Source organism: Tachyglossus aculeatus, chromosome 11, assembly GCF_015852505.1.
Source record: "Tachyglossus aculeatus isolate mTacAcu1 chromosome 11, mTacAcu1.pri, whole genome shotgun sequence".
NCBI classification, from domain to species: domain Eukaryota; kingdom Metazoa; phylum Chordata; class Mammalia; order Monotremata; family Tachyglossidae; genus Tachyglossus; species Tachyglossus aculeatus.
Window position 1 is genome coordinate 40,452,483 of NC_052076.1, and position 23,148 is coordinate 40,475,630.

A 23,148-nucleotide genomic window follows, 5' to 3' on the forward strand; every position below is an offset into this window, starting at 1 on the left:
GGCAATGGTAAACCATTTCCATAATTTTACCGAGAAAACTCTACGGACACACTACCAGAACGATTGCAGACGGAGAGTGGGGGTGTACTGGGAGAGATGCGTCCATGGAGCCACCATGGGTTGGAAAGGAGTTGACAGCATAAGACAAGTTTATGTAACATCTAGCTCTGCTAGACTGCAAAATATTTGAGATTAGGGATTGTGTCTGCTAACTCTATTGTCCTCTTCCAAGGAGGTGGTATCTAATTCTGTATCCAGTAGTCACTTAATGATGCCAGGAGTTGAACTGAATTTGGGATCTTTCAAATCGAGGTCAAAATTAAGGTGGGAGCAATGTAATTCTGGATGGGTGTTGCTTCCCTCCTCTTTACTGCTTCCAAATCTCGTTGGGGCATAATGAGTTTGTGAAAAACCTAGGAAACCAGTCCCAATGATGCCAGCTTTCAATAATCGAAGAGCTAATTATCTATTCTGTGGGTTAGGCTTTTTCCTTCTCCTCTTCCCCACTCTGGCATCCTTCCTGTTTCATGATTTCCCTGCTCACAGATCTTCTCCTGTTCTAGCAAAATACATATTTTAAGACCTCTTCATAGTTCCCCTTTCCTGTTTCTGCATCAAAGTCCAAAAGTAAATTTCGGGGTACGACGGAGGGAACAAAATGAAATTAGAATTCACTTTTTCAGCGTAATGGTGTTTGGAAACAGCATCATGAGTCTACTACACTTTGTTTTCTTTTCTAGACCATTTGTTCTCACAGTGTCTTACTGTATTGCTTTGCAGAACCAGAGAAAGTTGGTTGTCTGTTTTCCACCTGTCTCTTTCTCTTCCTTTGGGCATTTCAGACTATGGCAGCAAGGTAGTTTTCTTTTCATTTTATTTGTCTTCCAGTTGCCAAGGACTAAAAAAAAAGACTATAGAGATGGGAGGAAAAAAATTCCAGTACATTTTACACTTTCTGTAAATTTCCTTTGGCACTACTCCCATTTTTTCATGTTATACTGTACTATGTTCTCAAAATTGTAGCTGTAATACAATACCGGCTTAAATTGTCTCTGATGAGCTCGAACTATAACTTTCAAGTGGTTGGATAATCTTTAGTGGAACATTTTATTTCAGTAGCTTCAAGGTTTAAAAAATTTTTCTCAATACTGTAAACAGTTTCATTGTCAAAGTTTATACCGGCAACGATTCTGTCAAGACATTTTGTGGTTATTTTAGTGGTTCTGACTCATTTTATGGTCCACTTAACTCTAAAATTATCTGAAAAAGGGTTTGATATGTTAACCTCTCCAACCATCTTTTTCTAGGCATCAAATCTCTCTTAAAAAGGCCCCGTTCTTGTCTAGGCATTCTCACGTAAATACACTAACTCAGTGCTCCTCTTACGGAAAGACAAAAGAATCTAACCTTGAGGATATAATCTCCTAAAGTGAAGGGGGTGATTAAATAATTGCTAGCTTGTATGAATTATAAACTGGGAAGAAAGTAGTATTATTAGGAATTCCACATCCTCTAAACCAAGCCCTGACCCAGGCAAACCTGAATTGCAGAGACCAGAGAAGGAGCGTGGAGCCTAGACGACGTTCTTCACTCCCTTCTATGTCGCTCTTGCACTTGGATTTGCACCCTAAATTCACCCCTCCATCAGCCCCATAGCACTTAAGTCTATTTGTAATTTATATTAATATCTGTATCCCCCTCTAGACTGTAAGCTCACTGTGTGCAGGGAACGTGTCTACCAACTCTGTTATACTGTAGGCTCCCAAGCGCTTAGTACACTGTTCTGCACACAGTAAGCGCCCAATAAATATGATTGATTGGAAGCTATGAAAGACATGGTCCTGTCCTCAAGAAACTCACAGAATAAAGGAGAACAGAAGACACCTAAAAACATTACTGACTCCTACATTTGTAGAGTGCCAATATGATTTTTGTGGCTTAACAGAATTCACAATGAATATACAACAGGATCTTGTTTCTGTTCCATACTTTCCACTGCTATGAATCATGTGCACTGCTGATTCACATAACTTCTCCACAGTTTTCTATTTTCAGCATCATGAAGGGAAAATATAATTGTTGGTCTTGCTGTTGATTGCTCACCTAAAAATATCTTCATTCGGTTATGGGCTAAATGCAGTTGTTGAATGCCTACTGGCACATTAAAACTAACAAATGTGGGTTAAAGGCTTCAACCCCCTCTATTGCCTTCTAACCTTTACACACCTGCTTGCAGTTAGAATCAGAGCTGCAAAATCGAGGTAGATGAGAAACAAACAGTGCAAAGCAAATCAAACTCTGCTATTGTCTATACACTTAAGGCCCACCCCAAGACTTGAAAACCATAATCTTCAGGATGCCACTGGTGCCTGGAAACATTAATTTAGTTACTGGATCGTAGAACTGCATCAGGTTCTCTTTGTCTTGTAATGCCCACCCGGAGTCATTAATCATAGGATGAGAAGAAACACAGAGAAGTAAGCTACCCCATTCCCCAATCACAATCTCAACAAGAGACTATTTTTAAATATTGTGAGATAATTAGGATACTCAATCTTTGCCAGGGATAGTGGAGGAGGGGATGAAAGACTCATTTCAGCCAATAACTGCAACTTTTTTTCCCCACAAATAGCATTTTTCCAGAGGCGCTAACAAGCAGTAAAAAGGAGGCATTTGAATTTCACCTCTTTCTTCTTCCTGTTCACACTTAGGTGGAGATGCTAATAAGCACTGAAATGGCAGGCAGGCAGCAGGTGGAAAGTAGAAAGAAGCAAAGGGAGGTGGGTAAACTCCAAATTGGATAGCTGAATAAGAGTTATCCCTATATAGTACAGCGCTCCTCACACACTAAGCACCCAATAAATATTGCTGATGGGTAGTAACGGTATTTATTGGGCTTCCATCTTATGCAATAAGTTCATTGTGGGCAGGGAAGGCATCTACCAACTCTGCTGCACTGTCCTCTCCCTAGCACTTTGTACAGTACTCTGCACACATTAAGGGCTCAAAAGATACCACTGATGATGCAGTGCACTGTACCAAACATCATCACACCTCCTGGGCACGAAACAGCAGCACAAAAAAGCTGCCAGGTGGTTGCAAAGCTTCTAGGCTTCAGCTCTTCATGGACAGATCGCTTTAGGCTCAGCCTAACCATTTATGTCCATCTCCCCCTCAAGACTGGAAGCTCTTTGTGGGTGGGGAGTGTGTCTGTTATATTACTGTATTGTACTCTCCCAACCACTTATTACAGTGTTAGATAGTAAGCGTTCGATAAATATGACTGATTGACTGACAGGATGGAGGCCCAGAGTATGAACTCATCTCTAGCCTGAAGTTGCCCAAACTCATTTCTCCTAGGGGGGCAAGAATGCACAGGCTTCAGTAACAAAATCTTGCATGATTAAAAATCCATGTATCTCCTTATAATCTTCCCTAAAATCAGATCCAATCCATGAAGGATTATTATTTTTAATTTAAAAATATTGCTATGAGCTTGTTTCTTTTGTTTCACTAATCTGACTGTCTCTCCACAAATCCAAAACACCTGTTATAGCCACAGTTCTTTCTTCCCCGTTCTTTGCTTAGATTGCCCCTAACAGGCTTTAGGCATCGAGATTACGGGATCATTAGTTCCTCTGAAAAAGATAGTCTCATCATCATAACCTAAAGCAGCATTTATTGAGCATCTGTTGGAGGCAAAGGACTGTACTGAGTTTAGAAACTAACAGACGTGATCCCTGTCCCCAGGAGTTTACTGTCAAATGGAAGCTTTTCACAACCAACTCCTTGATTCAATCAATTATTGGTATTCACTGAGCACTGTACTAAGTGCTTGGGAAAGTACAATACAACAGAATTAGCAGACACATTCCCCACCCAAAAAGAGCTTTACTGGTTTTTTTCAAGGAAGAGATAGGCATGAAACTGGGTAGGGAAATATTTTATTTTGCTAGTAGTTGGCAAAGCAATTACTACTAAATGATTATTTTCCAGGGCTGTGGTAGACAAGATTTTTCTACAATATCTAGGTCCCTGGCCTATATTTTATATCAAATAAAAATGTTGTGCATAACTGAGTCATTGTAGAGAATACATTCTTCCAGGGACCTACACATTGGGAGTTTGACCAAACACATTCATGCAAAGTTGGAATTTGCCAATACTATCTTCTATTCCCACTGCAGTGTTTGAAGTTGTTTGCTTGCATAGCATTCCTTCTTATACCACTCCTGACCTTGAAGTTGAGTCATTTGTATACGATATTCCAGCCCACTGCTATTCAGCGATACCTCTCTGGTGTATGGTAATGGAGAAAATGTTCCAAAAGGGAGAAAACTCATGTTTAAATATAATCCTCTTTGGAGACTGCCAGGAACAGCGACGACGATGATGGAAAAAACATACGCTGCTAAGGTTTAAACCTAAAATGTTTTCCCTAGGGTGGCAGTTGCCTTTTAAATATATTACAAAATCACAGCCCAAAGTTGAAAGTCAAGTGGCAAGATTACTATTACAAGATCGCCTCCAAATTCAATAGACTCCATCTCCTATCTTTCTGAGGCACCCAATTACAAATTTATGAGCTTACCATATTTTACTACAGGTCACATCAAAAATTATTCTTTAAAAGATCTGCATGAGGCAGAATTCAGAGAGTACTCATGGAAGGGCAATGAAAATGATTCAAAGATTCAAAGAAAAACCAGATTGAGAAGAAAGATTAAAGGAACTGGAAACGATGGCAAGCTGTAATCCATCACCACAGAGGAAGGAAAAGGGAAAGAGGTTAAACTATATCGTGAAGTTCTTCAGTTTGACATAGGTAAGAATTTCAGTACAAGTGTTGTTAACCATCGCACTGGATTACCAAAGCAGACTTTGGGATCCTGATCTTTCCAATCTTGCAATCATTTCCAGAATACATCAATTCCCTTAACGTTTCTGTTATGAAAACATTCCATCTCCAGATACTGAACTTGAGTTTTCCGGAAGCTGAAGAACTTCCAAAAACTATCTATATACTCGGCATCCAAGGTTATCACCCACCTTGGATGATTTAAAGTCCTGCCCAAAGTCAGTTGGCTCTACACCAAAATAATAATAATAATTATGGTATTTGTTGAGCGCTTACTATGTGCCAAGCACGGTACTAAATGCTACGGTAGATACAAGATAATCGGGTTGGACACAGTCCCTGTCTCACATAGGGCTCACAGTCAATTCCCATTTTACAGATGCATTAACTGAGGTACAGAAAAGTGAAGTGACTTGCTCAAGGTCACACAGCAGACAGGTGGTGGAGACAAGGGATGCAGTCCCTTAAAGGCCTAGTTCTCAAGTTCTCTACACTTGCTTGGGGCCACTGGGATGTCAGCAGAACCCCACATTTTGGGGTAGTCTGAGCCTCCACACTTACAGTCCCACACTAAACAAGGGCTGGGCAACCTCAATGACACTTGTACAACCCTGGGGCACCTCAGAAAATATTGGGTTCTATCCCCCACAATACAAAGCCCTAATGGCCTTCCTTAGTTGTTAGATTGTAATAATCATAACCGTGACACTTGTTAGTGATATTTACTGAGAGCTTACTGTGTGCAGGGCATTGTACTAAGCACTGGAGAGTGTACCATATAACAATAAACGGACACATTCCCTGCCTGCAATGACTTAGAATGTGCTAAAGAGTATGTTAAATGCTAGGGTAGTTACAAGATGATCAATTCATCATTATCATCATCATCAATCGTATTTATTGAGCGCTTACTGTGTGCAGAGCACTGTACTAAGCGCTTGGGAAGTACAAGTTGGCAACATATAGAGACAGTCCCTACCCAACAGTGGGCTCACAGTCTAAAAGGGGGAGACAGAGAACAAAACCAAACATACTAACAAAATAAAATAAATAGAATAGATATGTACAGGTAAAACAAATAGAGTAACAAATATGTACAAACATATATACAAATATACAGGTGCTGTGGGAAAGGGCAGAGGCAGTCCCTGCCACTTCCGAGATTTGATCTTTTCAGAGGGAGGGAAAACAGGCATTTAATCCCCATTATACAGATGAGGAAATAGACACTGAGAAGTCACAGCGAACAAGACGACAGGCCAGGATTAAAACCCAGGTCCCCAGACTTCCAGTCCTGGACTATTTCCACTGGGTCATGCTGCTTCTCACCAACTACTAGCATCTCTGTGCGCTCATCTAAATGCTTAGATGCTCATCACAGTAGACATTCGATCAGTACGACTGTTTGCCCAATTGGGATTTCTTTCTCTGCTGAAGAGACGCTCCCGATAAAACATTGCCGGCCTCCAAGGCCAGGGAGCAGCAGAAACCACATCACAGGGTCTATGCTCTTCTGCATTTCCTTAATGCAGGGGTAGGATCCTTTCAGAATCCTCTCCCAGATGCTTTTTTAAAGTACATTTTTATATGACTTTGTAGGAACTGTTTTTAATGGAAGATTCTAAGACTGGCAAATAAATAAAAAACAATCTCCTGCCTGAGCAACTAGAATTTCTTCTGATCACATCTGAGGGCTATCCTTATACATGTATAGATGTTTGTACATATTTATTACTCTATTTATTTAGTTTGCCTGTACATATCTATTCTATTTATTTTATTTTGTTGGTATGTTTGGTTTTGTTCTCTGTCTCCCCCTTTTAGACTGTGAGCCCACTGTTGGGTAGGGACTGTCTCCATATGTTGCCAACTTGTACTTCCCAAGCCCTTAGAACAGTGCTCTGCACACAGTAAGCGCTCAATAAATACGATTGATGATGATGATGATGATGATGATGATAATTGGGGGACTTCAGTAGAGAAGTCAGAAGTGGCTCTCCTTCAATTAACTTCTTTCCTTTGGGTCTTATATCTTTCTACGTAGGTGCAGGAATAACCTATTTGAATTTTGATACTGCTCAAGAGAAACTTTGTTTTGTTAACAAAGAGCATATCTTTAACAGAAGCTGTTTTCTACTGAAGCCTCCCGACTTCTTAGCACAATGCTTTGCACACAGGAGGTATTCCACATATTCTTTTGATTGAATGACTGACATTAATGATCATTTAGGGCCTTACATTTACAGGATACATCATTCCATAAATAACAATTCCTTGAAAAATGAAGGAACTAAAAACACAGCCAGTTAAATATAGTAAGTTAGTCAATTATATTTATTAATAATAATAATAATGATGGCATTTATTAAGTGCTTACTATATGCAAAGCACTGTTCTAAGTGCTGGGGAGGTTACAAGGTGATCAGGTTGTCCCATGGGGGGCTCACAGTCTTAATCCCCATTTTACAGGTGAGGGAACTGAGGCACAGAGAAGTCAAATGACTTGCCCAAAGTCACACAGCTGATAATGGCGGAGCCGGGATTTGAACCCATGACCTCTGACTCCAAAGCCCGTGCTGTTTTCCATTGAGCCACGCTGCTTCTCAAGCACTTAGTATGTGCAGAGCACTGTGATCAACACTTGGAAGAGTACAATATAACAGACACATCCCCTGCCCGTAACAAGCTTATAGTCTAGAAGGGGAGACAGACATTAATATAAATAAATATATTACAGATATGTACATAAGTGCTGTGGGGCTGGTGGGGAATGAATAAAGGGGGCAAGTCAGGGCAACGCAGCAGAGAATTGAAAAGGAAAAGAGAGCCTAGTCAGGAAAGGCCTCTTGGAGATGTGCCTTCAGTAAGGCTTAATTGACTGCTGGATATGAAGAGAGAGGGCATTCCAGGCCAGAGGCAGGAAGTTTGGCAAGAGGTCGGCAATGAGATAGACAAGATCAAGGTATAGTGAAAAGGTCAGCACTAAAGGAGCAAACTGTGTGGGCTGGGTCGTAGGAGGAGGAGGTGAGGTGTTTGAGTGCTTTAAAGCCAATGGTAAGGAGTTTCTGTTGGACATGGGGGTGCCGAGGTAACCACTGGAAGTTCTTGAGGAGCTGCCTCCCTTAGCAACCTTGAACCGTCGAGTTCTCTTCTTTGGATGAAAGCTTCTGGTCAGTTGGGTCACCATCTAAGGGTACTATGACCTAGACCCCGCATAGCCAAGCTGCATGAACTGAAGAGCCACAAACCAAAAAACACAATATGGCCGGATCCCACCAATCCAAAAATGTTCTTTAACCGGAGCAGTGGGAGAGCATTCCCATCAGGATGGGGGGGGGGGGAGGGACGGGAGAGTAGGTAGCTAGCGGGAGACAGAGAGGGCCGGGGCTTGGGGAGAGACAGGGCACCGATGCCACCAGAAGGCCTGGAAGAACGTCACCCAACAGCATATTCCACTCCAGCCAAATAATAAAAAATTAACCAAATGTGCACAGACCCCAAAAGTGAAGACCTGCAGTGGGGCCATCTGGAAATCAGACTATACCTTCCCATATTGTTGAAGACAATCATCATCATCAGCCACATTTATTGAGCGCTTACTATGTGCAGAGCACTGTACTAAGCGCTTAAGACAATGCCAAGAAAAGCTGAATACCACTGATTAACTGATCAAAGATCTCAGTGAAAGCCAGATATGCTGCACATATTGCTTACTTCCCCATTTAAAAGACCTATCATAACATCAAATTAAACTGTCGGAAAATTAAAGTACTCTATTCAGGTAGCCAAATCAACCTGATAGACATTTTCGGGGCCGTCCCTAAAGCTGTTTGGGTGCTACTTGCCTGACCTTTCAGGTAATTATTGTTAAATTAATGTCAGGATCATTTTAAGAAATAATATTTCTTCACTGAACACAGGGCTTAAAACCTGGTCTCCTAGAATGTAGGGGTTGCTTTCTCGCAAATCACCCGCCCGGGTGAAGGAAAACTCGTTTTTTTTTTTTATACCCTGTGTTCAACACCATGTGCAGGCCCCACAGTTGCTTCTTTCCAGCATTCACAGATGCACGCTGTTGGACAAAAGTTTCCCAAGTTGGGCATCGCCTTCTATCCAAGCCCTACAATATAAATTCTAGCATAGTCTAGCAGACCGAGTGCCTACGGTTTTGATGAAAAATATGCTGAAAGCTTCAAGTTCAAGGCTAAAGGGCCTTTTGTGAAGAAGATCTCTAGGGCATATTAGTGCTTGAAGATTTATCAGATGCATGCATTAGATGGGAAAGTGGACCATAAAGGTCACCTATTTTTATGCACTTGGTGTAGGAAATACGCCCGGCTCTCTTACGGTAGAGAATTCAGCTGAACTTTTGCTGGTAGATATGCCTGAAGAGCGTTGCACCTAGGTCAAGATTATCTATCATCTTCTTTAAATCCACCAAGAAGACATTTACTGTTTCTTAGCAACTAGCCAGTGAAGTCTCTCGTCAATTTCTCTGGGCCACTGGTCTTGATCTTGCTGTTTACCCTTACAAAACTAACCCTGAATCTAAATGTCTGCAGATTTGCTGGGTATTTTTGTCTCCTTACAAAGCTCATCAATATCTACATATACCACTATTCAACATTTTCATTCAGCCCTTCTTCCTTCAGCAAACGAGGGTATTGTTCTACTCGTTTTCACTGGGTAATGTTATGCAAAGGTATGGCCCTTGCAGTCCAAATCTGGGCAGAAAATTATGCAGCAAGAAAGCAGTTTATCAGTGTTATGAATTACAGATCAGGGCAGGTAGTTCAGGTGCTTCAAAATATGGCTCCCGTTACCACACTTTGATGAATTTCGTACTTTGAAATGGGACACGGTAATGCACGCATTAATTTTGTTGCTCTAACTAGACAGAGTGCCATCATGGAAATAGATTCTATATTATATCCAGAGTCAGGGACAGAAACAGTAACTGTTCCGTGCATTTCAAAAACTCACCTAACAGGATAAACCGATTTGAAAATGTTTTTATTTATTACAATTTACTTATTACGCAGACAAGTGAGGAGTTCTGTTTTCATGATAATAATAATGTTGGTATTTGTTAAGTCAAGCACTGTTCTAAGCGCTGGGGGGGGGAGATACAAGGTAATCAAGGTTGCATGGGGCGCACAGTCTTAATGCCCATTTTACAGATGAGAGAACTGAGGCACAGAGAAGTTAAGGTCACACAGCAGACAAGTGGCGGAGCGGGGATTAGAACCCATGACCTCTGACTCCCAAGCCTGTGCTCCTTCCACTGAGTCACGCTGCTTCTCTGATCATCAACCAATGGTCATTAAACATCAGTATACAGTGGCCCAGATATAACTTTGGGCGCACACAATGTTTGCAATGTAGTATTTAATCACGAACTACATTAGGGAAATAATTACTGTTCTGACTTTTGTTGGCAAAACCTCCAAACTAGGGTTCAGGTGTACTACTATCACCATCATTTAAGACAGGGGCTGCCATAAGAACATTATTACTTTATTTTTCAAGGTCAAGAATGGAATTGTTTTCAAGTGATTCCAATTTCTTCCCTGACTCTTATACGCAGCTATCAACCAAACTACTGCATAGCAAACTATGGGCAGAAAGGCTCGATTGTGGAAAAGCTTTACTTGATTCACAGATTTTTTTTTAAACTCTGAATTTTGCTTCAAAATCTTCTCACTCGACTCTCATGTTTATAAGACAAATTTGAGAACCAACCATTCTGATGGGTAAATTTAGGGGTGAAATTTGTGTCTAAGAAACATTTTTCAGAGGAACAACCTTAATCCTTGAGTGGGCACTTCAACAGCATTTCCTAACTGACAACACACTAACAAGGTCCCTTATACCCACAGCTCCATAATAATTAATAACCACACATTGATAATTTGATTTTTTTAGGATGAAATCTTAATTTCTGGACTATTAAAACTCTGGGCTTTAGATCCCGAGCAAACAACAAAAATCCTCTTCCCTCCGCTTTCCTCCTTCAAAGCCTTCTTTCCCTTTTCAAAGTCCTACTGAAGAATCACCTCCTCTAAGAGGCCTTCCTAGACTAAGCCCCACCTTTTCCTCAGTTCCCCCTCCCTTCCACGTCACCTTGACTCACTCCCTTTGCTCTTCCCCCCACCCCACACCCCATAGCACTTACTTATATATGTATTATCATTATGGTATTTGTTAAGTGCTTACTACGTGCTGAGCACTGTTCTAAGCGCTGAGGTAGATACAAGGTAATCAGGTTGTCCCACCTGGGGCTCAGTTTTAATCCCCATTTTACAGATGAGGTAACAGGCACAGAGAAGTTAAACGGCTTGTCCAAGGTCACACAGCAGACAAGTGGCGGAGCCGGGATTAGAACCCATGTCCTCGGACTCCCAAGCCCGTGCTCTTTCCACTATCTATAATTCTATTTATTTATACTGATGTCTGTTTACTTGTTTTGATGCCTGTCTCCCCCCTTCTGGACGGTAAGCCCGGTGTAGGCAAGGACCGTCTCTACTGCTGAATTACTTTCCAAGCGCTTAGTACAGGGCTCTGCACACAGTAAGCACTCAAATACGACTGAATGAATGAATGCACAAACAACAATCACACCTGCAGAAAATGAATTTATAGCCTTTTAAATTGCTATTCTTCAAACTTAGTTTAATGTGAAAGAAAAGTAATATTGCACTACTTTACGGAAGACAAATACCGGAGTAAACCTAGCATGCTCACTGTGGGCAGGGAATGTGTCTTTCCAAGCACTCAGTATAGTGATCAGCATTCGGTAAGCGCTCAGTAAATGTGATCGATTGATCTGTTGGAACAATCCATTTTACCTCTTTTTACCTTTGCCCATTAATGATCTAACAAACCATGTGACATCGGTTTTAGAAATGCTGACCATATTATCCTTCTTTCTCTAATTTCACCAGTCATTTTTTTTTATTCAAAAAACTCTTCTTGAGTGCATTTTCTAAGGGACTAAAACTGACAAGACAGAATATATGGTGCCAGAGAGGCCTCAAGCATTATTCCAAATTTTGCATTCTTTCCACATGATTCGACCTCAGAAGACAGAATTTTAGATTGTTGAGGAACATAGTTCTGTGATCGTGCCCCATAACTGATTATTACAGGAGACAAGAATTAACCTCAGATATTTCCCAAAGGCTCCTGCCATTGGCTTCTAGGTTAAAAAACAAATCACGGGACAGCTCGCCAATTTTCAATTAAGATGCTAAAACTCACTGAATTAGTAATGCCAATTATGGGCTTTCCACTGGAAAGGAGAAGCATAAGTAGGCTGTTGAGGCACCGAAACGCCTTGCTTGAGGTATGGTTGTCAATCATAATCTGAGAAAAGTAGTTGGAGGGGAACCCAGCCATTGATAACAAAAGTCACAGTGAGACTTTTGAACTCTTAGATCACCGATATCTTTAATGAGTTCTGTGATTTGGAACTTCCCTGAACAAGGTAACTCAGTATCAAGCGAAACAATACATTGATAAGACGATTCAGTTCTGGCAAAGGAAAAAAAAGTGGCTGAGTGGATAGAGCAGGGGCCTGGGCTATGTGACCTCAGGCAAGTCACTTAACTTCTCTGTGCCTCAGTTACCTCATCGTTAAGGGGGGAATTAAGACTGTGAGCCCATGTGGGATGGGGATTGTGTCCAACCTAATTAATCATGTATCTACCCCGGCGCTTAGTACACTGCCTGGCACCCAGTAAATGCTTAACAAAATACCATTTTACAAAGAAATTTTGTTATTCAAATGGTCAAGATGTTGAAAGGAAAGGGTGAAGCAGAATATAGAAGTGCTTGAACCACATGAGTATCAGATACCAATCGGAAAGATTATGAGAATAAACATTTATTGGAAGAACTGAACTCCTACAAGTCTTAGTAAGAAACCATCAACTCAGATCACTTACAAAAAGATTAAAGTAAACGTGGTGGGGTGGAGGCATCGTTTTCTCATATTTCCTGGATTAATAAATGTGTGTGTTTTATGTGTTTTGTTCCTTTTCACATGTCCATCAATCACTGGTATTGAGTGCTTACTGTGTGCACAGCACAGAAGGATGGGCTTAGACATGTGCTTTATAATTTCATCTCAAGCCTGACTTTGCTACTACTGACTGCATCCCTACTTTACCCGCTAAAACAGCTGATGGCTCAAGACTCATCAGGTGACAACTTTATCACTCTCTATTTATAACCATTCACTTCAATTACTATTTGGACAGCAAATCAGTAACTAAAGGTAAATAACTTTCAAAGGAAAAAGACATTTATCTTATTTTCTCACTCAGGTTTTGATAAAAGTCTTAACCTTGTCATAATTTCTCAGAATGCTGTTTAACACTAATAGATTAAAAAAATGACTTCTGTTCACATTCCACAACAAGCTTGACTATTTCCAAAAACAAGCTGAAATCTGGAACTTGATCTGAAGTCAAATTCAACAAATCGGAAGGGGCTGGAACATACACACCTTCCACTCTACACAAGGGACAGTGTCAAATCCTAGTTAAAAGAATTGTGGTTCTCTGGAGAAACATTAAGAGTCTTTAAATTTAGTTTGTATAGAGATCTCGTAAATTATAACGCAAAACAAAATTTAAAGCAGACGAAGGTGGAAAGCAAAGGGGGTGGAAATCAGGAGGCATAACCCCAGGAGTTAGGAAAGAAACAGCTCCTAGGGCTAAGAAAAGAAATTAGTTATAGGATAGGTAAGATAAGTATTTTGCAACAAATCCATCAGTCAATTTTTATTGAGCTCTGTACTAAGCACTTGGGAAAGTACAATACATTTAGTAGACATGATCCCTGCCCTCAAGGAACTTACACTCTAGTGCAGCTTGCAATCAAATGTGGTAAAGCTGTGCAGGTAGAGCAGCCAGATTCAGAAGGCCTGTTCATTCATTTTGGTGGTAATTAACTTCGCATCCACCTAAGGAACAGGCAAGCCTATCATCCCACCTCAAATTCCAAAAGTAGGAGCTTGTGATCTACGGTGTGAGGCACATCAAGTTGTGTTGGATCTTTAACATTTTTTTCAAAATAAATCCTCCTCACCTGCGATGCCATGGAGAGCCGCAACTTCATTTTGCCCTTCAACTCCTTGATTTTCCTTCCCCCCAGGCCTGATCAGGCCCCTTTCCTATGCCCTGGGTGAATTTGCTTTCCAGAGGATAGCTCTGAAATTTACTTGCTGTAAACCAATCCAAACTGACACAGCTAGTGGTGAACTCTGTGGACTCAGCATCAGGTCTTTTAAAACAAACAGAGACCCTTCCCTTATTAGGTCCTCAGTTCCCCTTCTCGGTCACCTGTGTACTTGAGTCTGCACCCTTTAAGTACTTTTTTTTTGTAGCATTTATTAAGCGCTTACTTTGTGCAAAGCACTGTTCTAAGCACTGGGGAGGTTACAAGGTGAACAGGTTGTCCCACGTGGAGCTCACAGTCTTAATCCCCATTTTACAGATGAGGTAACAGGCACAGAGAAGTTAAGTAACTTGCTCAAAGTCACACAGCTGACAAGTGGCGGAGTCATGATTTGAACCCATGACCTCTGACTCCAAAGCCCATGCTCTTTCCACTGAGCCACTCTAAGTACTTGATATTCACCCCACCTTCAGTCCCACTGCATTCATTCATTCATTCAATAGTATTTATTGAGCGCTTACTGTGTGCACAGCACTGCACTAAGCTCTTGAGAAGTACAAATTGACAACATATAGAGATGGTCCCTACCCAACAATGGGATCACAGTCTAGAAGGGGGAGACAGACAACAAAACAAGTAGACATTTATGCATATATCTGTAATTTATTCTAATGCCTGTCTCCCCCTCTAGACTGTAAGCTCCTTGCAGGCAGGAAATACGTCTACCAGCTGTGATGCTCTGGATTCTTCCAAGCACTTAGTACAGTGATCTGCAAATAAGTCCTTAATAAATTTATCGATGATTGATAATTGACACATTTGGAAAACTGTGCAAAACACCGTCGGGGGGGAAGGGACTAAATTAAGAACTTGCAACTAAGTCGTTTATTTGTCCCATATCAAATCTGTGCCACTGTTTTCCTAAGATCATCAATCGTATTTATTGAGCGCTTACTATGTGCAGAGCACTGTACTAAGCGCTTGGAAAGTACAATTTGGCAACAGACAGAGACAATCCCTCTATCTCCAGGGCTGCAGTCTACCAAAAGTCACTATAGAGAAAACTTTCGCTTTGGTACTTACCCGTTCAGGATCAAGAAGGTTCTTCAGCTAACATCATCAATCGTATTTATTGAGCACTTACTATGTACAGAGCACTGTACTAAGCGCTTACTATGCTAACATGGCACGTGGAGCCCACCCGGGATTGCATTTTCAGAAGAATGCCCCCTAATTCCCTCAATAGCCACATGCTATAGCAGAACTGGCATACTTCGAAGTGCTCACAAGGCTCTCCCTTAGGAAAACCCTGTGATCTTTCCATTTGGGAAGCTTCAACTGGTTATCATAAATCAAATCAAGAATTCTAAAATGAAAGCTCTTTTTATGACCATTTCCTCAGGGCAAACTAAGAGAGTCAGGAGTTGATCGGTTCAGGATTAAAGTTCTTCCAAAGCAACCCGCAGAGTAAGATGCAACATATAACAACTGAAGAGAAGGGGTTGATTCTGGCAGTTGATTCTTTGGGTTCTAGGGAAGCCCAATTAAAGCTGGAGATCCTAAACTAGAAGCTCCAAGTTTCAGAAATCAAACCGTCAGTATTACCAAATCAGTGAACGACGACTTCTTAACCCAGTCTTGAAAACACTTAATTTTTAAAGGATTAAAATCCTGGAGGAGGACTCTGTGGAAGCCAAAGAAAGCTATAAATATTGTGTCATTCACACAGGCTACTTGCATTACAAATATCTTCACGTGGTACTAGGAGGTATGTAGCAACGTAACTGAAAAAAAAAATTGTCGGGCAAAGTGCAACTGAACAAACTCAGTAAACTAAAAAATAATGCAGTGTTTTAGGCTCAGCCACACGGATGGGAGGTTTATAAATGTATAAACGTATTTTAAAATGGATTTAACGTTTTCTTGGCACAAGGTACAGGACCCAGTTGGACCCTCAAGAACTGAAACCAGGAAAGGAAGGAAATGGGTTATACTGCTCTAAAAGGTTACAAAATTTCAGAGAACTCTTAATTATACTGTGGTAAATCGTCTTGAGATCTTGCTTCGTTCACAACAATAACTCTCAGGATTTCTACAAAACACTTTGGTTACTTGGCAATACTCTAGGGCTGACAGCCCAATTCGGGGGGGCAGGGATGGGCCAGAGACAAGGGTTATTACAGGATGCTTTGGATTCATATGAGTTCATAGGTAATATATTGTAAACTGTCAAGGTAAGTGGATGATCGATTGTGCTAAAATGCAGTGGTCAGAACAGATAACTTATCTACACAAACACACACACAAACTCTGTGTTGCAAAGGGTGGGGACTGTAACTAAGGTGGGGAGAAGAGAGATGCTGGTCGTCAATGCCATCAGCACGCTCTTTCAAACTTATACGGAGAAAATTGAAGAGGCTGGAGGATTAGCACATAACATCAGGTTACTAGGGCCCTGGATAAAAAATGAAACATCAGGGACACATCAAAACAAATGGATGTCATTCGAAGGAAGTAGCGTGGGGTAGTGGCTGGGAGTCAGGAGACCTGGGTTCCAATCCTGGTTCCTTGCTGTGTGATGAAGCAGCATGGCATTATGGATAGAGCACAGATCTGGGTGTCAGAAGGTCATTCATTCATTCAATTGTATTTATTGAGCACTTACTAAGAGCACTGTACTAAGCACTTGGGAAGTACAGGCTGGCAACATATATAGACGGTCCCTACCCAACAGTGGGCTCACAGTCTAGAAGGGGGAGACAGAGAACAAAACATATTAACAAAATAAAATAAATAGAAAATAAATAAGGTCTTGGGTTCTAATTCCGGCTCCACCACTTGTCTGCGGTGAGATCTTGGGTAAATCACTTCTTTGGGCCTCAGTCCCCTCATCTGTAAAATGGGGATCAAGAATGTGAGCCCCATGTGGGACACGAGACTGTCCAACCTGATTATCTTCTATCTACCCCAGCGCTTAGAACAGTGCCAGGGCCAAAGTAGGCGCTTAACAAATACCTCAATTATTATCATTACAAGTCACCTAAGTTCTCTGGGCCTCTGTTTCCTCATTTGTACGTGGGAGCACGGCACTTGCTTTCCCTCTCCCCTAGACTGGGAGCGGGGTACAAGAACTGGGTCCGACCTGATGATCCTGTTATCCAGGACAGCGCTTAGCACATAGTAAGCACACGATGGTGACGTTGGTGATGACTCCAGGGGCAGGAGGGGACACAGACACACACACACATTCTCAGGCCTAGTGGGTCAAGGTGATAATTTCGCCTGGAAGGGAGGCAGGGGAATCACTACCCGGGCTGACAGTACCTCGGGCACGGCAAGGGGGCCAGGCAGCTTTTACCATTGTTCTATAATAATAATAATAATAATGACGACGGTATTTGTTAAGTGGGTCCGGCACTGTTCATTAATTCATTTATTCAATCGTATTTATTGAGCACTTACTGTGTGCAGAGCACTCTACTAAGCACTTGGGAAGTACAAGTCGGCAACAGAGACGATCCCTACCCAACAAACAGGCTCACAGTCTAGAACTGTTCATTCAATTGTCTTTATTGAGCGCTACTGTGTGCAGAGCACTGGACTAAGCACTTGGGAAGTACAAATCAGCAACAGATAGTGCTGTTCTAGGCGCTGGGGTGGATAGAAGCTAATAAGGTTGGGCACCGTCCCCGTCCCACATAATTATTATTATTATTATTATGGTGGTATTTGTTAAGCACATAGTAATGTGCCGATGGGGATCACAGTCTCAATGCCCCCGTTTTACAGGTGAGGAGACTGAGGCCCGAGGAAGTGAAGTGAAGGGGCTCCCCCGAGGTCACCCAGCAGAGGCGTGGAGGGGGCGGAATTATTAATTAATGATAGCATTTATTAAGCATTTACTATGTGCAAAGCACTGTTCTAAGCACTAGGGAGGTTACAAGGTGATCAGGTTGTCCCACGGGGGACTCGCAGTCTTAATCCCCATTTTCCAGATGAGGCCCAAGGAAGTGAAGTGAAGGGGCTTGCCCGAGGTCACCCAGCAGAGGCATGGAGGGGGTGGGATTATTAATTAATGCTAACATTTATTAACCACTTACTCTGTGCAAAGCACTGTTCTAAGTGCTAGGGAGATTACAATAATAATAATAATGATGGCATTTATTAAGCGCTTACTATGTGCAAAGCATTGTTCTAAGCACTGTGGAGGTTACAAGGTGATAGGGTTATCCCCCGGGGGGTTCACAGTCTTAACCCCCATTTTCCGGATGAGGTAACAGGCACAGAGAAGTTAAGTGACTCACCCAGAGTCACATAGCTGACGATTGGCGGAGGTGGGATTCGAACCCATGACCTCTGACTCCAAAGCCCATTGCTCCTTCCACTGCACCACTACAAGGTGATCAGGTTGTCCCAAAGTCCTAATCTCCATTTTCCAGACGAGGTAAGTGAGGCCCAGAGACTATTCATTCATTCATTCAATCGTATTTATTTTGCGCTTATTGGGTGCAGAGCACTGTACTAAGCACTTGGGAAGTACAAGTCTGCAACATATAGAGACTGTCCCTACCCAACAGTGGGCTCACAGTCTAGAAGGGGGAGACAGACAACAAAACAAAACATATGAACCAAATAAAATAAATAGAATAAATATGTACAAGTAAAATAAATGAATAGAGTAATAAATATGTACAAACATATATACATATGTACAGGTGCTGTGGGGAGGGGAAGGAGGTAAGGCAGGGGAGGGGGAGAGGAAAGAGGGGGCTCAGTCTGGGAAGGCCTCCTGGAGGAGGTGAGCTCTCAGTAGGGCTTTGAAGGGAGGAACAGAGCTAGTGAAGGGAGGAAAAGCTAGTTAAGTGACTTGCCCACAGTCACACAGCCGACGTGGCAGAGGCGGGATTTGACCCCACGACCTGCGACTCCAAAGTCCAGGCTCCTTCCGCTGTGCCACTGCAAAGTGATGAGGTTGTCCCCCCGTCTTAATCCCCATTTTCCAGAGGAGGTAACTAAGGTCCAGAGAAGTCAAGTGACTTGCCCAGACGAGGTAACTAAGGCCCAAAAAGTCAAGTGACTTGCCCAGACGAGGTAACTAAGGCCCAAAAAAATCAAATGACTTGCCCAGACGAGGTAACTAAGGCCCAAAAAAGTCAAATGACTTGCCCAGACGAGGTAACTAAGGCCCAAAAAAGTCAAATGACTTGCCCAGACGAGGTAACTAAGGCCCAAAAAAGTCAAGTGACTTGCCCAGAGTCACACAGCTGACAATTCGCGGAGGCAGGATTTGAACCCACAACCTGTGACTCCAAAGTCCGGGCTCCTTCCACTGTGCCACTGCAAAGTGATGAGGTTGTCCCCACGTCTTAATCCCCATTTTCCAGATGAGGTAACTAAGGTCCAGAAAAGTCAAGTGACTTGCCCAGGCGAGGTAACGGGGGCCCAAAGACTAGTTAAGTGACTTTCCCAAAGTCACACAACTGACAATTGGCAGAGGCGGGATTTGACCCCACGACCTGTGACTCCAAAATCCGGGCTCTTTCTACTGTGCCACTACAAGGTGATGAGGTTGTCCCCCGGTCTTAATCCCCATTTTCCAGATGAGGTAACTAAGGTCCAGAGAAGTCCAGTGACTTGCCCAGACGAGGTAACTGAGGCCCAAAAAAGTCAAGTGACTTGCCCAGACGAGGTAACTGAGGCCCAAAAAAGTCAAGTAACTTGCCCAGACGAGGTAACTAAGGCCCTAAAAAGGTCAAGTGACTTGCCCAGACGAGGTAACTGAGGCCCAAAAAAGTCAAGTGACTTGCCCAGACGAGGTAACTAAGGCCCAAAAAAGTCAAGTGACTTGCCCAGACGAGGTAACTGAGGCCCAAAAAAGTCAAGTGACTTGCCCAGACGAGGTAACTAAAGGCCCTAAAGAGGTCAAGTGACTTGCCCAGGTGAGGTAACTGAGGCCCAAAAAAGTCAAGTGACTTGCCCAAACGAGGTAACTGAGGCCCAAAAAAGTCAAGTGACTTGCCCAGACGAGGTAACGGGGGCCCAGAGAGTAGTTGAGTGACTTTCCCAAAGTCACACAGCCGACAAGTGGCAGAGATGGGATTTGACCCCACGACCTGTGACTCCAAAGTCCGGGCTCCGTCCATTGTGCCACTACAAGGTGATCAGGTTGTTCCCCCGTCTATATCCCCATTTTCCATATGAGGTAACTAAGGCCCAGAGAAGTCAAGTGACTTGCCCAGATGAGGTAATTAAGGCCCCAAAAAGGTCAAGTGACTTGCCCAGACGAGGTAACTGAGGCCCAAAAAAGTCAAGTGACTTGCCCAAACGAGATAACTGAGGCCCAAAAAAGTCAGGTGACTTGCCCAGACGAGGTAACTAAGGCCCAAAAAAGTCAAGTGACTTGCCCAGACGAGGTAACTGAGGCCCAAAAAAGTCAAGTGACTTGCCCAGACGAGGTAACCGAGGCCCAAAAAAGTCAAGTGACTTGCCCAGACGAGGTAACTGAGGCCCAAAAAAGTCAAGTGACTTGCCCAGATGAGGTAACTAAGGCCCAAAAAAGTCAAGTGACTTGCCCAGACGAGGTAACTGAGGCCCAAAAAAGTCAAGTGACTTGCCCAGACGAGGTAACCGAGGCCCAAAAAAGTCAAGTGACTTGCCCAGACGAGGTAACTGAGGCCCAAAAAAGTCAAGTGACTTGCCCAGATGAGGTAACTAAGGCCCTAAAAAGGTCAAGTGACTTGCCCAGACGAGGTAACTGAGGCCCAAAAAAGTCAAGTGACTTGCCCAGACGAGGTAACTAAGGCCCAAAAAAGTCAAGTGACTTGCCCAGACGAGGTAACTGAGGCCCAAAAAAGTCAAGTGACTTGCCCAGACGAGGTAACTAAAGGCCCTAAAGAGGTCAAGTGACTTGCCCAGGTGAGGTAACTGAGGCCCAAAAAAGTCAAGTGACTTGCCCAAACGAGGTAACTGAGGCCCAAAAAAGTCAAGTGACTTGCCCAGACGAGGTAACGGGGGCCCAGAGAGTAGTTGAGTGACTTTCCCAAAGTCACACAGCCGACAAGTGGCAGAGATGGGATTTGACCCCACGACCTGTGACTCCAAAGTCCGGGCTCCGTCCACTGTGCCACTACAAGGTGATCAGGTTGTTCCCCCGTCTAAATCCCCATGTTCCATATGAGGTAACTAAGGCCCAGAGAAGTCAAGTGACTTGCCCAGACGAGGTAACTGAGGCCCAAAAAAGTCAAGTGACTTGCCCAAACGAGATAATTGAGGCCCAAAAAAGTCAGGTGACTTGCCCAGACGAGGTAACTAAGGCCCAAAAAAGTCAAGTGACTTGCCCAGACGAGGTAACTGAGGCCCAAAAAAGTCAAGTGACTTGCCCAGACGAGGTAACTGAGGCCCAAAAAAGTCAAGTGACTTGCCCAGACGAGGTAACCGAGGCCCAAAAAAGTCAAGTGACTTGCCCAGACGAGGTAACTGAGGCCCAAAAAAGCCAAGTGACTTGCCCAGACGAGGTAATTGAGGCCCAAAAAAGTCAGGTGACTTGCCCAGACTAGGTAACTAAGGCCCAAAAAAGTCAAGTGACTTGCCCAGACGAGGTAACTGAGGCCCAAAAAAGTCAACAGACTTGCCCAGACGAGGTAACTAAGGCCCAAAAAAGTCAAGTGACTTGCCCAGACGAGGTAACTAAGGCCCAAAAAGGTCAGGTGACTTGCCCAGACGAGGTAACTAAGGCCCAAAAAAGTCAAGTGACTTGCCCGCACGAGATAACAAAGGCCCAAAAAAGTCAAGTGACTTGCCCAGACGAGGTAACTAAGGCCCAAAAAGGTCAGGTGACTTGCCCAGACGAGGTAACTAAGGCCCAAAAAAGTCAAGTGACTTGCCCAGACGAGGTAACTGAGGCCCAAAAAAGTCAAGTGACTTGCCCAAACGAGGTAACGGGGGCCCAGAGAGTAGTTGAGTGACTTTCCCAAAAAGTCCCACAGCCGACAAGCGTCGGAGGCGGGATTTGACCCCGTGACCTCCGCCTCCCAAGCCAGGGCTGCTTCTCCGACGGGAGGGCGCCTTACCCTGACTTGCGGCCCCTCGACCATTTTCAGGGCCTGGGACTCGAGCAGGTCGGCCCTGAGGTTGACGAGGAAGGGGAGGCCTCCGTCCAGCTTGCTGATGTGGTGGAAGAGGCCGCGGTAGCGGGGCACCAGGGCGTAGCGGAGCCGGTCCTCGGCCTGCAGCAGGGCCCCGGGCTCCCGCTGCTGCTGCTGCTGCTGCTGGCGGAGCAGGAGCAGGTTGGCGCTGTGCGCCGCCACCTCGCCGTGGTCCACCCCGAAGGCCCCGGCCAGGCGGTCCAGCAGGGCGGCCCGCTGCGCCGGCTCCCGCAGCCCGCCGTAGAAGCGCACGAACTCGGCGCACTGGGCCTCGACCGGGGCCGGGCTCTTCTCGCGCAGCTCGTACACGGGCCGCCTTGGCACGGCGCGGCTCAGCAGCTCCTCCATCGCCCCGCAAGGCGCCCACCGCCCGCCCCACACCAGGTGCGCCAGCGGGCCGAGGCCCGGCCCTCGCATGGCGCCGGGAGGGAGCCAGGCCCGAAGGCGCGCGGACCGGGGAGGGGGCTGGGGGGGACGCCCCCTGCCCGCGGGGCCGGGCGGCGCGGGCTGCCATTGGAGGAGCCGGCGGACGGACGGGCGGACCGGCCAATCGGAAGCCCGGGAGGCCCCCCGGGGGGCGGGGCCGCCGGGGCCAGGCCAACTGTGGCCAGGGTTCAGGCGGAGGAAAGGCCAGACGAGCCGCGCTGAAGAATTCGAGGCCTGCGGGGCCGGACCCAGCCTTTTCATTCAATCGTATTTATTGAGCGCTTACTGCCTGCGGAGCACTGTAACAAGCGCATATAGAGACGGTCCCTACCCTACAGCGGGCTCACAGTCTAGAAGGGGGAGACAGACAACAAAACATATAAACTAAATAGAATATGTACAAGTAAAATAGAGTAATAAATACGTACAAACATAAATACATATATACGGGTGATGTGTGCAGAGCACTGCACTAATCCCCCTCCTTCCTTCCCCTCCTCGCAGCACCTGTATATACGTCTGCACAGATTTATTACC

The 23,148-nt window shown here is 44.1% G+C and overlaps 1 protein-coding gene across 2 annotated transcripts in view; it reads right to left on the reverse strand.

Annotated features, from left to right (window-relative positions):
* Window positions 1-22,619, reverse strand: part of MLYCD (malonyl-CoA decarboxylase) — a 97,920-nt gene extending 75,301 nt beyond the window's left edge. For both annotated transcript variants that reach the window (XM_038754594.1, XM_038754593.1), the window contains exon 1: window positions 22,111-22,619. In XM_038754594.1, coding sequence (XP_038610522.1) covers window positions 22,111-22,602 — 492 coding nt within the window. In that variant the 5' untranslated portion in view covers window positions 22,603-22,619. The remainder of the gene's footprint in view (window positions 1-22,110) is intronic.
* Window positions 22,620-23,148: the final 529 nt, after the last annotated feature.